Source organism: Haliotis asinina, chromosome 8, assembly GCF_037392515.1.
Source record: "Haliotis asinina isolate JCU_RB_2024 chromosome 8, JCU_Hal_asi_v2, whole genome shotgun sequence".
Lineage (NCBI taxonomy): Eukaryota > Metazoa > Mollusca > Gastropoda > Lepetellida > Haliotidae > Haliotis > Haliotis asinina.
In genome coordinates this window covers 20,482,694-20,505,805 of record NC_090287.1, presented here as the reverse complement: position 1 = coordinate 20,505,805, position 23,112 = coordinate 20,482,694, and the positions used below count along the sequence as shown (strand labels likewise).

Genomic DNA, 23,112 nt, shown 5'->3' with positions numbered 1-23,112 from the left:
CACACCTGTGAAGAGGGACAAGTGCACTCTCCTCTAATCTCAGCAGATTCTGTGCGAGTCGTATCAGATCCGTCTCGGTGTCACTTTACACAATATTGGAGATTTGGGACAAGTGTTTTTCGTTTGATCTCTGTGCTGACCTGAGATGTGTTAACGGTATATCTGCCCTACCGTAGATGGGGGATATGTGCGAAGATATATTATCTGAGAAACTGTATTGATACGTTACCTGGATCACGTGCAGAAATTTCTGCAGTGGCTCTGGGGCGATTATTGTGGTTAGCCACGCTGTTTCCCGACCCACACCGGACGCGACACCCCTGCCTTTGTGGGTGACAGATCAGACTGACTGTGCATTGGTATGTTCGCTTGAGAGCGAACGGGTAGCGTCACCTTCCACAGTGGTTGGGTCGCTGATTGTAGGTGTCTCCCGAGTCCGCATTGTTCTTTCCAGTCAATGATCACAGAGTTCAGAACGAAACAATTGCATACGGAGAGATCTCGCACAGCAGACAAGCTAACCGCAAGGGCTTTTGCTTTCTCCCTGTCACACACTTAGGAGTGGACCATACCGTCAGAGGGATTGCCAGGGGCACACTCCCCGTCTCCTCAAAGAAGCCATCCAGGAGGATGTGGCTTGGCATAGTCTCTCGTCATTGCTTGTGCATCTGTTGTACAACGAAGCCTGGATCTCTACCGCTGATGTGTTATTGTATAAGAGGACGGCTATGGATTAAGTCAGATGGTGCCTGTGTTTCAAACAAAACTAAGTTGGATTAACACGATAGTCTCCCGATTCGGATATACCACCTAGCTGAATAACTCAAGATGGATATTATCAACACGAATCCTAGGGTGTTTAAACGAAAGTTAGCATCTTCGTTGTATGGTCAGTACAATGAATGTACTTCTTCGGAGTCTGAGTCCATGGCAAACAGACTTTCAGAGGAACTGGACATCGAGATGAGTCGTCTTCGGGACATGATGTCCTCCCTGGAAGAGCTTGATCAGGAGCTGATGGAGGACCAGCTGAACCCAAGGACTATATCAAAGCTAGAAAACAAAAAGGATATGAAAACAAAACCTAAAACGGATACCGTTATTCACCCAGTCAAAGGACGAAGCCTTCAACAGGTAAGAGACAATAGGAGATCGCGTTCTCAGACGTAGCTTAAAAGTAAATCTGAAACTTAAATGTTGGTCATAAAGCTATACAAGCTCATGCATGAGGCAAGGTCTACGAGTGTTGACTTAACTCCTTACGCTGTTTTGAGTGTCTCTTTGTCGTTAGGTAAGATACTAAATGTTTCTTTGCATCTGTTTATCTTACGGGTAGTGTTTGTAGTTTTTCAGTACACAGACACACTGTCGCCAGAACTATTGATTTTTTGGGAGCTGTTTCTGTCAGGTGTCTGTTTACTACCGGGGAGTTCTCCAGTCGTCAAGCGAGACAACTTTTTTTCAACTCGGAGGTGTTAAGAATATAATCAGATTCCTCACATTATGGCGGACCTTTTCTTCCTCGTGACAGTGGAGTGTCCGCCATTATTGGATTTGGCACTCGTCTAATCAGCACCTAAACATTCTCATCGTTAGGAGCGTAATAAGTTCCATCCTTTGTGAGATTAATGTTATTTTCTTCCTTAAAATAATTCCTCTCACACGTCAAGGCCCGGAATACGTAATTGCACTTTAATACAAAATAAAAATTAACACTTTTTTTGTTTTCAGTCTTGCATTTACATTATAAAACACGTCTATTGAATGAAGCAACATGCCTGGCCTCTCACTACAGCAGGCTTACAATACAGCAGTAATTTAATTTTGAATCGAATGCAGTATTCATAATTCCCTTAACCATCGAACCATACTTGTTAAGACAGTGCTTTGAATTAAATCGGTATCCGTCTAACTTTTGGATTGTGCCTGTCGCTACGGGAATAGTTTTCAGGGGTTCTGTGTGTAGATCAGCATTTTGCATACATACACTCAGCCAGCGATCTATTTACGAAGACAGGTCTTTTGTAAAGCGCCTGCCCTTAATTTGAGCATTGTTGTCCATGAGGCACTTCTTTTAAGACTTTTTGGCATATTCTGATGTTCGGAATAGATAGTTTATTAATGGTTTTTTTTTGGAAATAATGCAGGGATATAAGTTATGTCACTGAAGGTTTGTTATAGAAGCTTGATATATCTTTATGGGGATATGACGTCGGTGTGCGTAATTTGATTTGATGGACATCACTCAGACGGTTTTAGCATGGGGACTGCAATTAAGGGTATGTACGCTGGAACACGAATCAATAACGCTGGTAATCACTGCCCGATATTCACATGCGAGAACTGCAGTGGGGAACGCTGATGGTTATCACAGAATGTTTAAACTACATGAGAAGTGAGTGAGTGGGTCTCGTTTGAAGCAAGTTGTGCATTGATTTTAACATGTTCATGATGCAGAGGCGACAAAAACAACAATGATGGTGATGAAAATGATTATTGCAATGGAATCAAAAGAGCATTGTATTGCTGCTCGTGTTGTTTAAGATAGTAATCATAATAATAATAATCATCGCTGTATGTATCATCAAACAGTTCATAGGGGTACGATTACTTTTTAGAAAACGAAACGGTGTGTGTGTGTGTGTGTGTGTGTGTGTGTGTGTGTGTGTGTGTGTGTGTGTAAAATTGGCGTTTCTTGTATCACGGCACGCACCTGGGACAAAAACCTACTGTTTTGACTGTTTTTAAACGTATTCCGTCTATGTAAATTGGGACATAAAGCTGTCATATGGCGGACACACTGCTACACTATCTCCACGTCCCGACCGGACGGTACCACGCACGCCTGCCACCAAGGGGCGTGTGGACGAGGTTGCCCTGTAAGGCGGCCGCACAATCAAAGTGTCATCCTTTAGTAACGTGGATAAAAAATGAGGACAAGCCTCACTGCAACCATCAACGTCTCCTTGCACCACAACACCGGACTGTTACAGCCTGTCTGTTTTATTTGGGTATCTGTTTCGATTCAGTAAAACCGCAATAACCATAGGCGATAAAACTTTGAAAGACCAAATCGATTGAACTTGAATGCAGTGTTACGTTAAAAGCTAAAAACCTATTCAATGCGTTTGTTTTGTACGAGGATAAAATTCAAGTTAAGCGTGTGATTCAATTTTGAATTGGATTCTATGTATTTCTTTCTATTACACATATTATTTTCACGTGGATATCCTTACCGAATACCATTCATTCCAACTGTCAGTGTTATTTCCTATACAATGTAAGGGCACAATCTGATGCTTAGTTTGTGATACACATTGTCAGTTTGAAGCTATCGGGGAATCAGAGTAGGCTGATGTCCCATGTGGCTGAGTTAAATAACTTAATGTCTTTTCATGTTTTTCATGCAAGTCAAAAGGGATCGTGTTTAATGGACGGTGTCTATTCGTATATTAAACACGGGTTAGCTACCGGGGAGGCATGAATAAAGCAGGGACTGTCCCAGGGCAATGGGCATGTCTTGTTTAATGTGGGGCGGTGGGGTAGGCTAGTGATTAGGCGTTCGCTCGTCACGCCGAAGACCCGGGTTCGATTCCCCACACGGGTACAAGATGTGAAGCCAATTTCTGGTGTCCCTCGCCGTGATATTGCGTAAAATTATACTCGCTCACTTGTTGAATCAGGCACACTGAAACAAGTATCATGTACATAGTATGTCCATTTCATATACACTCGGGGATGTTTCAGTGAAAGCTGTAGGGACACAAATTGTCGTTCTTGTTGATATAAACTGGCTGCCCTACCACGCCGTGGCCGATGCATTCTATGTCTTTGTGAGTGAGTGAGTTTTACGCCGCTTTTGGCAATATTCCGGCAATATCACGACAGGGGACAGCAAGAATATTCTTCACACACTGTACCCATGTGAGGAGTCGAACAAAGGTCTTCGGCGTGACGAGTGAACGCTTTAACCACTAGGCTACCCCACAACCCCTCTTGGTGAGTGAGTGGCAGGTAGGTAGGTTGAATGTGGATGTTTTGGTTGCGTAAGAGAGTGGATGCGTTTTAGACACACTCAGCTGTATTCCACCATAACTGCGGCACTAGGAATGTGATTCACATGTTGCACGTATGACGGAAGTCGAACCCAGGGCTTCAGCGTTCCGGGCGAAAGCTTTAACTGCTTGGCTACTCACAGACAGACACACACAGACACAGACACAGACACACACACACACACAGACACAGACACACAGACACACACACACCCCTTCGAGATTTGAAATATACAAACTGAAGGATGAGACGAGAGAATGTTCATAAATACAAAGAGAGAGACGGTAGAGCAACGGTCCAGTTCTCTTACCGTTAAGGGTGAATGACATCATATATATTATAACCTTGAGGGAATTCGAACACGGGTCTTCAATGGGTCGAGACAGCGTTTCATCTTGGCTGTCTACGGCTTCTTAAAAAATCAAGTGCCCTTCACACATATCATGTACATATTTATCTGTTCGGGTAGCTACTTTACATAATCACAAGGTAAATATTTCTGGCATATACGCGTACAATTATTCTCATTCTGTTTACTAGTATGCGTTCATATGTTAATTTGGGTATCCTCTTACTGCTTAGTGTATAGGCTGCATATAGTTGCGTCAACTAACATAGAGTGGTGCTATCTTATAGTCTTCAATATACTCTTCAGTTCGGCCACAGCTCATAGAAGTGAAGTCAAGTGGAGTTAGACAGCATTACCCGGCATAGTGGAAAATAGACCGTAAATAAAGTTAAGAGCCACCCAGTATATTTTACAAAAATATTGGTTGGCACATAGCAAATCTTGCAGAAAAAAGAGCTATCATAATTTGGTTTAGTACTCTTAGTTTAATAACAAAGCCATAATGGAAATTATCTTTTACTTTCAACAGAATGCATGCGCTTTTGGAAAACATGCATTTGGCTTTCCTCAGAAAGGTTACCTTCTTTTGAAAAGTGAAAATCAGAAATGACTGTTACATGGTCACATGATTGTCACTTTACCAAGTAAAACCTAAATTTAATAGTCTTGTATAAGCACAACAGGAATAGTTATTTTGCTTTAAAAAGCAGTGTCATCATATCTGTAACAATTTTCCTTTAATAGTAAATACAAATGATTATGGCATCCCTAAATCAGTTACCAGATGAACCCTCTCTAAAATGGATTGGTTTTCCCAGTTAGTTCAGCCAGGCATTTCCACAGCTTCTATCTGAGTTTTGAAATATGCTGGCGCTTAACTTTTTATTCACGGTATATAAGGGCATCTTCATCTAGTCCGACATTAAACAAGAAACTGTCGATGACGTTTCGATGATCCGAACAGTAGAGCCCTGATTAACATCACTTCACTTCTATATAAATTTCTTGCGATCTGAAAAAGAACAACAATATATACGGGCACACTGAAGGGAGCGAGTGAGTGAGTGAGTTTAGTTTTACGCCGCTTTTAGCAATATTCCAGCAATATCACGGCGGGGGACACCAGAAAATGGGCTTCACACATTGTACCCACGTGAAGGGAACGAATATTATTTAAGTGATGAGTTGAAATTTGATTTCTCATTAATGTTATTGTTAGTGTTGGTGGCTCCTTAAGGCGGAAACACGAGTCATATCAGTGTATGTGACCTGTTTGTCGTGGTGCACACAATGGATATGATACCTGCAGCTGTCCAGTCCTTACCAGTCCTTATAGAAAGTACAAGCGTAAACATTTGTGTGTCTAGCTTTATCTGGGCTTGTTTGATATAGTGTCGGAGATGCTGCATTGAGATCACGTCTGCAGGCCATTGGCTGTCTCGATTGGGTTTAGAGACATATTGTATATTCCAAATGCCGTTGTGAGGAATGTGGGCCGTCAGTATTTGTTGAGGGTCTTACTCCTCGGGGCTCAGTTCTAGTCGTAGTCACTCGTCAGCAGTAGCCCCTTCCTTCAGTTGGAAGGGTGTGCGACTGAAGGCACACGGGGCGCGTTTCGGGGAAGATATACTGAGTACTTACATTGGCTTTCTGATGTAACGAATTCGAGGAACGTACATCGTTATAATCGAGTATAAAACAATCATGAAACCTCATTAACATGACGTCTGTGATGACATCATATGTATGTCGAAATAAGCGTTTCTATCGAAATATCTAGAAAATTTAGGTCGAGTCAGTAAAGTTTAGTTTTGAGGATGAACATCTGATTATCTCTATTGTGACTGACTATGTATCATGTGGTTCTTTTAACTGTTCAACAAAGTAGAATACTTGAATTACGTTTAAATTTGCACCTCACATTAACATCAGTGAGTGAGTTTGGTTTTACGCCGCTTTTAGCAATATTTCAGCAATATCACTCATGGGGGAACAAGAACATTGTTCTCATGAGGGGAATCGAACCCGGGACGAGCGAACGCTTTAATCACTATACTACAACCCACTGACCCCTGGTTAACATTGGTATAGGTAACAGGTAACAGTATTTCGTTCATTTTAAACCAGTCGACAACCGATCTTCGTTATATCCGGAGCAAACGGAGTTATGATTATTTACAACAATGATATATCATGCATCCTCTATAATCCAGTGTATATTTTATCTCTGCTCTGACGCTACCGTCTTAAAGAGACACTGTGCTACTAATTCTCGTCCAATGAAATTTCATTCCTGAGCGAGAGAACTCCGTTGCCATGTCTCTAATAGGAGAGAGGAGGATGACGTCAGTTCCAAAACGTTATGTCGAACAGGTCCCTTCTGTCGAACTGTCACGTCGTAACTGAATAAATCCATTCTAGCCTGGATACACGACTATCTAAGACGTTGACATTGTAGCAACGTTTACTTTACGACTTCGCCCACTATTGCTAAACATCTCGCGTTACTGCGTATCAGTGATAGTGTTATTGATCGAGTCATCGATACAATCAGTCCGTATGTAAATATCGGAAATGATAAAGAAGATATATTCTAACAAGTTTGTTAGATGTGTCACATGAGATGGCCTGTAAGTAATAAACTTAGTCCTTCCTATATGTGACATTTATTGGCGCCATTACATTTTAATCGGTTTCGTGACATCAAGTATAAATAAGATGTCTTACGAACATGTCATGGAAATGTCACACTAACAACGAATATGACATTAAGTTTAGACTTGCAAATAGAGTCGCACAAAATTGATGGATTTTAAACACGATTCGACGAGGTAAAAAACTGTAATTGTATACTTTAGCCTGTTCCCTTTCCCTGTCGTTGTGCAACAAAAGAAATAATTCAAATCTGGTTTAAACCGATGGCATATGGGCAGGCTAATCATTTAGATAGGATTTGACAGATTAATCAACGCGGTTCTTCCTGGATTCAATTTCTTTTTGAAAAATCCTCTCGTGTTTGAAAGGCATGTTCAAGAAATTCAGGCATTATATCATTTTAAAAATTACAATATTGATTTTTTTTTCACGAAAAATAACTTGTGCTCATTTAATTGCCTGCTATGGCGGGTACATGCAAGTCATTCAGGGACTACAAGGCTAGATGGAAATTGAGACAAAACGTTACAAAACGCCCGAGGAACTTTGCGGAAAAGTAACACGGCGTCGACCAGCTTGATCAGACAAACGTGTGTTATCAAACTCCGACCTCGAAAATGATATTTTTTCGCATGGACGAAGATGAGATTAATTATTCCCCGAATATTTTGAAGCCTACTCTGATGGCAGAATTAAGCACGTGTCATGTAAATAATTAATACGGTTCAAGAAGATGTAAAAGACGCGATTACCGGACAACGGGGAGAGTTGGCTTCAGAGCTCTCTGTTGTCCGGTACGGGCCAACTGTGTTAATAGAGCTGCCCTGAAGCCAAAACCACTTTACTTCATTACATATGACAAATTATTCATGGACGTAATCTCCTTCCCGATTAAATTGTTTTAGTGATTATGTGACAAACTGCGGTGGTCAGTCGCGTGTAATTGTATCAAGGTGGTCTCTGATTCATGTCCATTCTATCGTTATTGAAAATTACAACAGTGCGACACTTTAGTTTCTGAGCGCTTAGCCCTGGCCAGATATCCCATTGCGGGCGCGTACGATACTAGTGTTCCATTAACACTGATTTTTCTTTGTTTCAGTTGAACTGTTCTGTTAAACTCAAATTAGTTACTATCTGAAACACGAATAAATCACTGTTAACTGTCTGACATAACTGATTAAGATATTTTCCCCCACGTGTTGTATTTTTAAGACAATGGGTTTGAAACCGTGACCTGTACCCTCCGCTACTGCGTGTTCAATACTGCGTGTTCGTTTTTATATTCTTTCAGAACTGATTAATTATTAAAGACTTGTAAAGATCACTCCGTGTCTCAATTCAACATTTTTATTTCATACGTTGTCATACCAACTTTACTCAATGGGCGTGTAATCCCTGGTGTTATTTATGCTTTTGGAGGGGGATGCTTTTAGAAAATTGAAAATTCATGAAAATTAGAGCACGTGAAATAGACGTGGTTTGGGGAAACTATAATTTCAAGCACAAAGCTATCTTCGCAGTATTATCCCTTGACGACTTCCTCACGCCATCGTTCTCTGTTCCAACACGCCGTGTCTGTTGGGGAGTTGGGGGTCGATGGTGAGGGTGGGAGTCAAACCTATTGTCAAATCTGCCATCCTTCCCGACGGGGGACCCGGATCTCCTTCTCGCCCGGGGGGATAGGGTACTTAGCCTCCTTAACCCCCGTACCAAAACCAATTGGTTTCTTCTCATGTTCTGCGAACCGAAGCCGAGATTAGCGCACTGTTAAATGTCCTGTTAATGTTTGTCTAGGGCCTGACTTTCTGATGATGTTTTAAATTCACGGTACAGTGTAAGGTTACCGATCTACCCGCTATGAACCCTGCTTATCTCAGCAAATAATGGATAGAGCCATTTCTTGGGAATTATGCTTGGGATTCCCAACCACGTTAATGTCACACCTTATAAGCGGCTGTATCAAAAGGGATGTCCCCGACGCATGAGAGTCGAAGAAGAAGAGGACTAGAAGAGGGATATCACATTGACGTGTGATATCCAGCTCACACCTTTCTGTTATGCCTCCTCTGTCAACCATCTCGTGTCCACTCGGTGGTAATGCGGGTACTGCTAGCTTCAGGGAACTATTCATTGAAAACGTAATGAGGCCTGACTCAAGCAGTTTAATCACAGATAGGGCAACTAGTTCCTAGTGCATTTAACAGATGCTAGGAGCCGAGAAGTCATCCTTTTGAAGCTAACTAAACCACGACAGGCCTGTATCTGAATGTAGATTAGATGGGCGTCATCGGATGAATTTCCTTTAAGCTTTGGGTTTGTAATTCTCACCTTGAATGCAAACCTCCACTCCACGACATAGACATATCTTGACAGACCTACTGACCTGAGTACTTCGTTATCAGGAGCATCTCAGGCGAGAGGAGTTGATTTGGATCCTCCGTTCATGTCTCGCGTTACTTTCATTCTTACTTTCATTACCGCGTGTTCTGATTATTTGCAATATCAGATTCACGACAGGCTGAATAAATCCTTTCGATTTCGGTATCGCCAGACTTGCATGCTTAAATGTAATACATTTGTATAGCTCTAAGGTAACGAGATTGTTCTTTATCATTGAAAGGACTTGGGGTAAACTGTTCTCACGCCTACCACGAGAAATGTCAAATGTACAGTTAAACACTAGACTTATTCGTGATTCCATTTTTGAAAAATACGTATCGGTTTTCATACTAACGTATCAAATATGTCTATCAAATGTTTCGCAATATAACATAAACGAGGCGAAAATAACCGACCGACAGTTACAAGTAAGCAACAAGGTTGTGTTCTCACCCCTATCGGGTTAGTGTTGTACATACAATTTTAATGTCTATCGATGTTTACACTGTAAACTGATGTGATATGTGTCCATTGTCACGCCATGTTTATGTTCTAGCTATTTCAAGGCAGCAATAAAGGAAACAGTATAGTTCTACATAGATTGTAAACGATAATCACACTGGTGCTCTGACCCCTCCTAAGTGTACAGGTAGGCCCACCTGGCACTGGGGTGAATGGCTTCATCAATTCCCTATACCATAACGACATGCCGTGTTAAATTGGAATGGGCAAGTGAATGGTGCTTCAAAGAGGCCGAAAAAAATCATGTCCATTCAGCGTTCCAGGTCATCCGGGAACTTTGACAGAAACACGGATGTCCCGTTATTAGTCTCTACAAACAAAGATATCGGGTTACCTAGCTCCTTAACAATCTATGCTCATTAGCAACAAGTGCGCATTGGCGAGACTTGCTGTTTCCGAGTAACTCACGTGAGACTTAAAGCCATCGGAGTGGAAAGACAATCATTTGCTTTGCACCAAAGTTGAATTTAGCAAGCCGCTTTTAAATAACCTTGATACACTGCTGTCGAGATACCGATTCCATCCAAAGGTTTACGCGTTATACTACTTTGGCTTAAGCGGAATCGGTGTTTAAACTAACTGGTAACCAACTGAGTACTAGTATTTGACTTGGGTGGTTTGTTTTTAGTTTAGATCGTAAAATCTGTTTGATCACTTCCCGAATCTGGGTTGTATATAACACTGGGCCACAGGAAAATTCACATATAACTTTAATACTTTCGAGTTTTCGTCACTATAGCTTTGAATGTTGCTGTTGGAGGAAATCCGAAAATTAAAAAAAGGAACACTGCCAAGAAGTGGTGGTCTCTTATTTGTTTCCCTCAGTACATATAACCGGTTTTTAATATAAGTTATGTGTTTGCTGTCTCATAAATCTAATAAGGTCCACGTCTTGTGTAATGTTAGCAACAATGTCCGAATGAGAATGATGTAACCCATTCACGCAGTTAGGTGATAAATCCTATCCCTTGTAAATAGATCCCTGCCTACTGAAGATTCTTATGTGAAAGTGACTTCTAACAACAACTTCCACGGGGCGGTGGATAGCTTAAGTTGAGCGCTCGTTACGTTGAAGGCCCTGTTTCGATTCCTACTTATGTGGTTCGATGTGTGAAGCCCATGTCTGGAATCCCTCGCCGTGATATTGTTGGAATATTGCTAAAAGCGGCGTAAAACCACACTCACTTGCTAACACCTTCTAGGCATGATTCTTCATCCAGTGAAAATGAGCTCTAACTCTACGTTGCACTGGTTCGCTACAGAATATTCCGAGAATGTACATGCGTAATATACTTGCATCTTTTATTGCCCCTCCTATCTGATTGTCGCACCCACAGATGGTAATCCTGGGGACGAGGATAGCCAGAGGGAAGTTGACAGACAGGGGATGAGACACGACCAGGTCCTGACTTGTAGTCTTTCCGACAATGTTGATAATGACCGTGAATGTCACATATCTCATCTCCCCCTAGACTATCGCATAGCACGGCCGATCACCGGCATTGTCTTGTGATTTGCTACAAGCTTGGAGGAGTGTCGGGATGGAGTTTATCCAAGATGGCTTTGAGGTGATATTGACTTACTTCCCTGTCTTTTGGAGACTTCGAGTCAGCTTTGCGGACGTTTACGTCTGTATTACTAACGTTGTTTGGTGTTTGGATTCTCTATTACTAAGGTTTGTCGGACTTTGGGGTCTGTATTACGAAGGTTGTGTGGACGTCTGAGATTGTGTTCTTAAAAGGTTTGGGCCGGTATTACTAAAGTTGTGCGGACTTTGGTGTCTTTATTACTAAGGATTCGTGGACGTTTGTGTCAGTATTACTAAGGTAGTGCGGACTTTGGTGTCTGTATTACTAGAGTTGTGTAGACGTTTGTGTTTGTGTTATTAAGGTTCGAGCCTGTATTACTATGGTTGTCTTGACTTTAATGTCTGTATTACTAAGGCTGGACGGACTTTGGTGTCTGTATTACTAACGTTGTGTGGATGTTTACTATCAGGCGATCAGTAAGAGTTGCATTATAATTCTCAGGAGCGGCTGCTGAGTTTATGTCGGCCCAATATTTTGATATGAAAGCCTTGTGGCGTGCTTTACTTCTCTTGTTAACAAGGCAAGTTGGCAATAAAACCATATACCATTGACAAAGGCATATACCAGACGGTATATATGAATGGGTCGGAGGAATTTGGTTGGTTTCACTGGCTAAACCATCGACCGTGACGTACGAGAGACAGCCATAAACGTGCGAGAGATAAGCCAGGACCACTTACATGTGACAACCCCAGCTTTATTTGGCTCAAACTGAGGACGCTGGCTAATTTAGATTTCCTGTATCAAATACTAGAAATATTACTGCTTTTGAAGATTTGGGACAGCACAGGTAGGGCTCTGACTTCTATCACCTTCCTACGCTTACAACTAACCGGTGTGACATGATTTACTTAAAGTCAATATCGCTGACTATATGTAATCTTGTCAAATGGAAGCGTAGATCAAATACGTTATTTTCTCATACCTTCAGATCCATTTCTGGCTATGAAAGCACCATCTTCGCCGATAGCTTGTCCACAGCTCTCTTCTTTACCTGAGTCCTTCGGCCTGAATGACTGCTATCGTTTGTCTACCGTTAGTTGTGGATGCATCTTGCTTGAGAGTTCAAGTCAATATATGTGTCTAAAAATACATGGCAACCAATGTCATTGGGCAATCACTGCAATGGGGTGTAATTGATTAATCTTTTCCAACTGTGATATTGATGAGCGAGGATGTTCTGTATCAACACTGTAGTGAGCACATCAAAGGGATCTCCTCGACATCAAACGGAATAAGTCTCAATCCGTCAGATTAATACATGGAGAGCATGTTGATCTGGACTAAGTTTCAACCTCTGGGCAATGTTGTGGCATATTCTCAAATAGATATCTGTGTTCCACAAATGGCCAGGGGTATTTGTGTTGTAAATGTCTTCCTACCAATACGACAGTTACGTGTCAGTTTCAGTGTCATAGTGATACATTTCAATCAATCACATTGGAATGTCAGGGGCGGTTGGGTAGCCAAGTGGTTTAGAACGTTCGCTCGTCACACCCGTCAAGACCCGGGTTCCTTTCCTTACAATGTAACGCTCATTTCTGTTGTCCCATTGATAAAGTTTTCACCTGCAAGGTGTGTTGGGGGGCCTTGTGGTTATAGCGTTTGCTCGTCTCGCCCGAGTTCGATTCCCGGCATGGGTGCAATGCGAGAAGCCCATTTCTGGTGTCCCAAGCCGAGATTTTGCTGGACTCATAAAGGCGGCTTAAAACCAAATTCACTCACTCACTATTGCAATGTAAATACAGTGATTTCATTAAGTGTAAATAAAACAAACACTCATACACTGCAGGTGTTCCAGGTTAAGATCGCTTTCTTAACACAATGTCTGAATAGTGTTACCTTCTTGGGTATAACTGACTGTTCTATTTCTGTGCTGTAGATAACGATGTTGGCGTCTTAATAGATGAGGCAAAGCCGGGATTAATCTCGAATATCATCAGTTTATACCCACATAAATCTTACTGAATCCATTCATACCTGCTGTGCCACCACCTACAACTAGGGGCGGACACATGCTGAAACTTCGTGTCAAAATGGCTGATTGATTATCAAATTTCCAGCAACCGTACCAGCCGGATTTTGGCCAGAAAAGAGTCACGTGACCAGTGTCATGTGATGAGGATTAATATTTGTCAAATCATTGTTGAGTGAGGTAATTCAGATTTGATGACCTTTGATAAATGTGCCCGATAAAGTCGCTCCCCTGTGGTTTCCTTGGGCTAATATATGCAAGGGCTTTATGCTTGAATTTCGGAATGACACATTCAAATCCACCACCATATCGAAGCGATATCGAAATGCTTCCAAACACGTGATAATTGAAATCATCTAAAAATTCTATTGCTGCGGTCAAAAATAGAAATCGCGTTCCCTAATATAAAGATATTGAACCGTTTAATGCCGTGTGAAGTTGCTCCATTGAAATCGGCCTATTTGTACCATGTTTTAAGGGGTGAATCTGCTGTGAGGACGTTTTCAACGGACGAATCAAGCCTTTAAGTAAACGTTTACCAGAGGACGTTCCTTTGAAAGAGACAAGATAGTTTTCGATCCAAAACAAGCTTTTTGAGTTCTTCAAGACCGGGATAAACTTCTTGATTAGCAATCGACAACGCGCGTCCAATTCCACGTTCGTCAAGGGGGACACGATAACGCCACTTGGCAGGGGGGACACACGTAGTATTGTCCTCCTCGGGGGATGCTCAGCTACACCAGCATCAACGATAGCAGATGCATTACGTGGACGAGAATCCTTCCAGTACCATTATACGCCCATCTTGAAATTGAGCAGCTCAATGATCGGGCATTTAGGAAGAATGCAGCGGTCTGTGGCTTGGGGGACACGTTCAGTATACATATGCATCCTTCACACATACGCGTAGTTTCAAATAAAGACGTATGATGTATCTGTAGAGCGGTATGAGCGTAGCCCTGGGTCGATGATGGACTGGCTAGTGTTTTGACCTTCGCTCATATATTTTACCAGTGGGATATCTTAGTGGTTCAAGCGTTCCCTCGCGGACTGAGTGAGTATAGTTTTACGCCGCACTCAGCAATATTCCAGCTATATGGCGGCGTCTGTAAATAATCGAGTCTGGACCAGGCAAGCCAGTGATTAACAGCATGAGCATCGAGGTGCGCAACTGGAAACCGATGACTGGGTCAAACAAGTCAACGAGGCTGACCACCCGACCCCGTTAGTCGCCTTTTACGACAAGCATAGTCGCCTTTTGTGGCAAGCATGGATATATGAAGACCCATTCTAGCTCGAATCTTCAAGGGCTCGTCACGCCGGAGACCCATTTTCGATTCCCCTCATGGGTACAGTGTGTAGCTAATTTCTGGTGCCCCACCGTGATATTGCTGGAATACTGCGGCGTATAATTAAACTCATTCACTCGTATTTTGCTCGCTGATGTTATAACAGCGTTTTGAAACATAAGACCCGTGAAGGTCCCGGGGTAGAGAATAGGCCTTCAGCAACCTATGCTTGCCATAAAGGGCGACTGTGCTTGTCGTAAGAGGCGACTAACGGGATCGGGTGGTGAGGCTCGCTGACTTGGTTGACACGTCATCGGTCCCCAAATGTCCAGACTCAAATATTTACAGACCGCCGTCATATAGCTGGAATATTTCCGAGAGCGGCGTAAAACTAAACTCATTCACTATGAAACATAATGCTGTATAATACAGGCATTTTATCTTCTTGTATGTATATGATGTTGCATAACACCAGTCTCCGATATCCAAGGAAACGAATTGTTTTGGTCGCTTAAAAAGGAAAATAGCACTGAACATTACGAAAGTATCGCTGACAATCACTGATGACAACAAGAGTTCGGGAAAAGAGTAGACATGCCATATCCATTTCCGCATTATTTTCACACTTGTATTACGGTTTTACTAGTACATCAAATTAAAGCAGCGAAATCTTTTACACAAGTATCTGCTGACTGCAGGGTCCTTCTTTGGCAAACCTATCATACGCGTTGTAGCTTATGAGAGAGAGAGAGAGAGAGACAGAGAGAGAAAGAGAGAGAGACACAGAGACAGAGACACACAGAGACAGAGACACGGAGAGAGAGACAGAAAGAGAGACACAGAGATAGACACAGAGGGAGTAAATATGTGTATTACAATAAGACTTATCGTGAGTTAAGAGTCACACGGCAATATCTCATCCATGTCAAACGAAACAAGATTATACACTGATAACAACATACCAGTGTTCAGTACAAATTACTGACGTCGAAGAACAGTTCACTCACTAGATTATTATTGGAAATATATAATACTTTTGGTTGTAACGAAATAAAGTTTAAGATCTTCCATTAACAAATACCGTGTTTTCCACGGAGAAGCGCCTAAACCGTGAACTCATCTGAACCTAAGACTCCACAAACTTTGTAAATATTCCCGACATGGAAACCTACTAACATGGTGTCACTTTCCCATGCGTCTATTCTTCTCTTGCTCCCAACAGGCAGTTGTGACATCTCTGGATAAATATTAGAAGTCAGCTCTAAATTGAAGGGTAAACGCTGCAGCATCGCTTGTGTTTTCGTCAGTAGCCGCACACAATACAGAGTCGCACAGTTGGGGCTCCAGCGCTGAATACTGTGTATATCTGATCTATATATCAATCAACGCCCTATTGTACGGCACCGGTAGGACTTCACTCCATGTCAGGTGATTGTCCTCATCACGTGATCAAGTGTCCTCTACATTATTCCTGCTGTCAGTCGCAATCAAAGACTGTCAGGTGCCACCACTATTTAGCTGACGCCCATATTGTATTGTCCATTAGCCGAAGCTTCAAAACATGCTCAAGATGCTATTTCGAAGATTCGCCTTCATTCCTTCCTTATAGTCATTGTTCTCAATCTATTAAGTCCGTCACAGTGTTTCTCGTAGTGGCTTCGACTGGTTTACTCAGCAATCGGGAGAGTCGCTTACAGGGCGGGGAAAACTCCATGAAAACGGATTCCTTTCATATTTTCACTCTCCCATTCTTTTTCTTTTTGTTTGAGTTATCGATTAGTGCCCCTTTTCGCTGTCAAACAATTGACCCTACCGGTGCTTCCCTAATCAGACAGTTCTATGCTCATGCATGGCACTCAACATTGAATAGTAAGCATGGATCTCGTTAGCCTTTGTGGAAGAGTATATGCTCAATGATACTTTATGGTCGGGGCGTGGACCAGCATACCTGGGTAAGAAAGAATGTATGATATTAAAGAGCAAGGTGAAACTTCTTACAATTGGGCCCCGTGTGATTTGGCGTTGCCAATAGCAAAGCGAGTAGAGAGAGCACATCATTAAGGAAAGGAGAGGAGAGAGGCACACTCGCGCATACACGCGCGTCTTCTGATGAGCTGAGTCTTAGCAAGAAGCAATGACTTAAGGGCCAGTTCGCACCGACAGCGGCGAAAGAAGGATCGTGGTGCTGATTTAAATGAAGCTGGTCCGCGTTCCAGAGACATATCCGGGTACGGTCGGCACTTGGTTATTGGTGTGCGAGACTGGAGCGATGGGAGGTCAGTGCAGACGGTGTTATGGTAGGACATGGAAGACCGTTGCCTATTGAGATCGTATTGTGCGGACTGCTTGGCACTCTCCTAGCGGCCTGAGAGGGGAGATCACGTCCATTGAACTGAGGCAGCGGGACAAAGCCATTGTCGTATGACCGGGCCTAAAGGCCGTCACGGACCAGTTGGGCTGAGAAACAGAGCGTTTACACGAGCCCGGCGTTTGACAAAAGAGGGGGACTTATTACACAGCCTTGTTCTATGCTACGCGCCTTCTAATGGGGATCAATTCGGGCAAGGAGGTGATAGGGCGATGAAAAAGACGTCCCCAGTGGCTGTCCTTAGAGTGATAGCCCATGATAATACTGAGATATGGAAGTGCATCTGCTTCGAGCGACAGACCGTGGCAAAATCATCGTGGTTTCTGCCAGGACCAAGATGCATCGGCGATCGTAGTTAGATGAAGAACGGATACAGTGCACATGATGCTCTGACATACTGCTGGAGAAGGTGGATCCTTACTCGTTTCCTTCGCCTATATCGGCGTGACATACCTAGCGTTCGGTTTTAACTGGCGCCATGAATCAGGTAGAGACTAGCTCCTTTGATGTGCTGATACCTGTTATAATGGTGCCATATTTCGAGTATGCTGGCCTCTGAACTCAAGCTCGTCCAAACACCAGTCAACTTCTCCCGACTGATCTTGTATAAATCATCTGACGGATTCAACCTGGTCCCCTATCTGATCGAGGAGATTTCTAATGTGCGCGCTTGATCACCCAGCTTTGGATTACCGAATGACAGATAAAACAGCACAACAGTTCAATAATAACTTCAAGAAAAAGATGTGATTACATCTGGTCTGATCAAACTCTTTTGATGGCGACTTTGAAGTACTAATCTTGTAATCTCACTGTGTGTGGACTCATTCTAGTAGCCCTTGGCTCTCAGAGATCATGTGTAGTTGGACTAACATATTAGTCTCTTGCAAAGGTTGCCACTTCACTAGATATCATCGTATTCATTGCGCTGATTTATAGATGCAGACGATAAATTGTTTTCCTTTGAAAGCAGACGTATGGATTTTTCATAGTCTGTACATATAACAGACGACACGGATTTTTTTCCGAATCAAAGTGAACACGTTTAAGGCATGCCCCAACCTTAGCACATTCGTGTTTTTGGCAGTCGATTAATTGTGATTTATTGCTGGAGGACGCGTCGTGTGTCGGATATATTGCACATGAGGATACTCGTATAGAAGAGTATTGAAAAAAGCCTGTTGTCAGGCAGCTATTATTTCTTGTCATTGGATTAGCAGTTTGTGTTCATAATGGGCAAATCGAGGGAAAATCTGTTGAAGGTAAGAAGCAATAATATATTATTTGTTGAACACTTCTTGTCGGTACCGTTAATGTTTCGTTTTATCGCGCAATAATAACCTTGTGACAGACTCGGAGCCAGCAGTTTTGTGACCCAAGACTTTTTGTGATGATAATGCTGCCGCTCAGGTTAATGTGCAGTATTACTATTTAGATATGAAATTACCTAATGGTGACATTAAACGTAATTATTTATCAAATATTACGTAGCGAGAGTAGACTGGCATTTTACGAGGACTGTCTCAGGACAGTGATGTGTTGTGTAAACAGCCTATTGTGTTGCAATATATAAAGCATAAGGTAATCGTAAAGGGCTTTGAAGAGCCCATAACAACATAATGACAGTATGAACTAGTACTTATAAGCTGTAAGGAGACAGTATCGTGTGCTTCAAAGGAGACGTATGTGTGTGCTATTGAAAATGTGGGTGGCAATGAGAAGACACGTGTACTTGAACAACTACTGACTATCATTATTACAAATTCTCAGGTGTATTCTCTCTCTCTCTCATCTGCGCCTCTGATCGGATGGTTATAAACAATTTGAAACCATAGCTTAAAGCTACCCATCTTGGTTGCTTCTGGTACAAAGTCTACCATACATTTCCTCTAAAACTCTTCTGTTTGTGTCACAGTGTAACAGTTGAGGACATGTTGAAAGGCTGTTCATCATACACTTGCGCCCAGTAGTCGGTATGTCTCAAGTGTCACAGTGTTCGTTAGTTTCTATTGAGGGCTACTTTCAAACATGCACATATGTCAAGCATGCGTTCTATTAACTGAAATCGCATGCGCCACTATGTCTGCGTGTGGCTTTGGGGATAACCGTAAAAAACCGGCGACCCCTTCAAACTGCCATGGCAGAGGTGTCATAATTTGTCCGCAAGTATCACTCGATAGTGCTTAATCTGGGTCCACATGGAAACAATGGAAGCCCCCTCCGTTCCCAGATCATGTATGACGAGAGGTGGCCGTGTTATTCTCAGACCCTAAAGCTCTGAAAGGAAAGGAATTGTCAAAAGCAGTTGCGACAGACGAACAGCTTGGACGCTTCCAGGAAGCGGGTCTTTTGAGGGAGACAATCAGTACACATTTGCCAGAGCAGTAAAAACATCAGATTTGATTATGCCAACAAATCTATTCACGAGCGGGAGTTAAACACTCTTGTAATCAAATAACAAGGGTCATCTTTGTGTTTTGCCAGTATCTCTGGTCGTCCTGAACGATAGGCGAAGGCACTTCTCGCCCAGACAACATGCCTCTCTCCTATCGTCTGTATGGAAGCACAAGGAGAAAGGGCGAATTGATTTTCACAATACAGGGCTAATTTTGTAATTTAATGTGGCGATATGATTATGCCCAAACAGCTTTCCGCGGTAACGGGGTCTTGTGTGACTTCCCTACAGCAGAAACGAAATAATTCGTTTAGGATTGACGTTGTTAGTTCACAATCGTTCCTTCTTATTCTTGTCCAACCAGCACTCTTTCTTCTCGGCTTGGGTATCTCCGTTTCGTCTCGAATTTCCCACAGCAATCTCTGAAAATTTATGAAGTCGTTTGGACACCTCAAATCCCGTTTCTTGTCGCGAGATCAAAAGTGCAAAAATCGCGAGACTCGATCAGTGTTGTTGAGCGCCAGCCAGGCGATTAGAGGGAACGAGACATTGCAGCAACCCTTAGCCTTTGGAATATCAGGTTTACTGTACACTTCGAGACTAGATATCCTGATGAACAGCTGGGTCGTGGGTTTAGCTTGCTGTGAAGGTGGTTATACCTACTTTCATAACATCGAAAAGCATCTGAGGGGGCTTCTTTGAGGGCGATACCTAGAGGTTTCATGTCCATAGTGTCTCCATTAGCATTCTTGTAAACAAGCAGAGCCTTCTGTTTGAAAAGTACAGCCCAGTTATTACGTTACTCAAATATACTTATAAGCACCACCGTGGTGCTTAAGTAACAGCTGATCAAACTTCCGTTATTTACCTCTCAAAAGAACTTAAAGACCGCCCCATCCTTTCATATTTTTAGTCAATCATCCGATTCTTTTATATGAAAGAGTCAGGTGTTCTGTAACTTCTTTGACATTTGTTTGTCGTCTTGTTTGGGTAGCTGTATGTTCGTGTTATTTTGGTTCGATTCTTCAGTACATGTCATTTGTGAATTGCTTACTTTCCTGCTTTTAATACGCGATATTGACTATTTATTTATTGATTTTAATAAGCGTATTACGTATGAAAATCTGTTTTGAATAAGCAATTGCATTAATTATTATGGTTTATAATCTACCTGGGGAATTAAAACGTCAGTTCTTTGTGGGGATGTTCCGTGTTTGAATCCGAAGAAGGGTCAGTTATGTACAACATACTGGTCTGCATTTCGTATTTTCTTAAACGGCTAGGGAAACAGGGAAATACGAATTCCGATCATGACAGTAGCTCGGCTGAACTAGGCCCTTAACACCCACAAGCATGACTAGTCTGACAGTATCGATCCATGTTCACACTAATCCACGGGACTTGCCTGATCCTGTCCCGGCCTCAGAGGATACTCACACACTGGCAGCTGTCAGACATCACTCACTCGCTCACTCGCTCACTCGCGCATCTATCCAACCCCTCACACATCTACCCTCCCTCTCTTCCATCCATCCACCAACTCGCTCATCCAGAGGATAGTCATTAGTCAAGCATTGACAGCTGTCAGGCAAAATCGTCATTCACTCGCTCTCTTGCTCACTCACCCATTACTCACTCATCCACCCACTATAACTCACTCACTCACGTACTCACTCACTCACGTACTCACTCACTCGCGGACTCATTCATTCACGCACTCATTCACACACAAGCTAGTTGAAACGTCAGTATTGACGTTTCCATTACCTGTCATATTTGCCTGTCTTTGACATTATTCTCAAAATGAACCACTATTCCGACATTCTTGTACAGCGTGTATTCAGATATGAGTGGGTTTATCTATACGGAGTTCAGAAAGTCTGGTGGGTGAGTTTTTATTCTGTTGTAACAAAAGTAATAAAATCGAGTAAGTATATGAGTAAGTATGTGAGCTTTGCAATAACACAGCTCGAAACCTTCGACGTGTCTACGTCCAGTAAAACGTTGCGGTCACGTGACGCGGTAACCTCCTCTTGAAATGAACGCGGCTTTTAGCATAGCTGTAACTGATAACGGACTAATCGACGGCATCTTTAAAGAACGTCTCACGACAGGGTTACGTCACCAGCCGGTACCATCCAGCCTCGATGTGAAATTAGTGCTTGAACTGACGTTAGATTTGGACGTTCAATGCTATTTTGACGTTGCATAAATCTCTAAAGTAATGGGCATAACCACTTCTTGAACCTACTTTGACGACAGTCGCCTCTACACATGACTTTCACAATAACAAAGTACACGCGGGTGTCTTTAAGTGTGTTCATTATAAAAGTGTATTATCCGTGTGTCGTGCTGTCGAAGTGATGGGATGGTTCGTCTGTTTGTTGTGGTGTACATAAACTGTTATTCTCACGTATCTCTAATCTTGTCATATCTACAGCGCGGATGTCTGACGGTCTTAATGAAATGAGTTGGTGATTCAGCGGGTTCGTATAAAAGCAGCAACTAATTCACGGAAATACAACGTACAGAAGATTCAGTACCTCCACCTCACGATCAGTTGTTTTCATAGACACTGCAATCATAGTATTTGACGCATAAATAACCTCTTTGAAGCACAATGAGTCAATTATTGCCAAAAATGTCATAAAACCCGAGGTGAGCTGTCTGCATGGTTATATTTCGTTACCATGGAGTGAATTGAAAGGCCAGGAGAGCCTGAGAAAAAGAAGCAAATCATTTTCCGCTTCAGCTGACGTTGCGTCGTGGGGTGTCGCAAGTATTACGCGAGGGTGAACGAACGTTTGAGAAAGGCGAGTGTTCCACGGTATGGAGACAAGGGATCGATATAAAGAAAGCTGAAACGTGGTTAGGTCCCCGTGATTCAGTGGTTCGGGCACGGTGCACATCTATCATTAAATTGAAAGTCTTTTAGCCCGTTTCTTAAGTCAAATCAATGACAGATTGTCAGGAATTACTGCTTTAAATGTGACACTTCAATTACAAGCGTCCATGTTTACTGTTGTATACAAGTCAGCCCGAAACAAAAGTCAATAGCTAGCTGCGATATTTTTTACAACGTGCCATGGTGCAAGGCCATTACGGACAATTTGATGGTTCTTTCGGGGTTGGGGGAATATTATTCAGATTTATTTCAATAAAAATGAATCACAAAGAGTTATTATCTGATTGTGCTGATGCCTGAGAGAAAAAAAGATTTTTTGTCTTGAACTGCAACACGCAATCCCCAGCCCTTGCTATCTGTCTCACCCCCATCTTATTTTGAGCCTTTTTATCGAATTGCAGACATTCATCACCAGTATTATCTAAGCAGACAATAGTCGGGAAAATACATGTTGGTTTGACCTTGATGTATCTCTGATATGTGTCAATAGGATATAATAGTTTTTATCCATACTTAAACATGAGAAACGCTGGCTAATTGCACACATGTCTGTTGATGATGTTAAATGATTAGAATGAAATATGAAATTGATATATTTTTGTTGAAAAATTATGTTATAAATTATAT

At 42.3% G+C, this 23,112-nt stretch overlaps 1 protein-coding gene across 1 annotated transcript in view; it reads left to right on the top strand.

Annotated features, from left to right (window-relative positions):
* The first annotated feature begins 795 nt into the window (after nucleotides 1-795).
* LOC137295071 (kinesin-like protein KIF26B) overlaps nucleotides 796-23,112 on the top strand; it is a 192,596-nt gene continuing 170,279 nt past the window's right edge. The window contains exon 1 of the mRNA XM_067826342.1: nucleotides 796-1,134. Within this exon, the coding sequence (XP_067682443.1) occupies nucleotides 829-1,134 (306 nt within the window). The 5' untranslated portion in view covers nucleotides 796-828. The remainder of the gene's footprint in view (nucleotides 1,135-23,112) is intronic.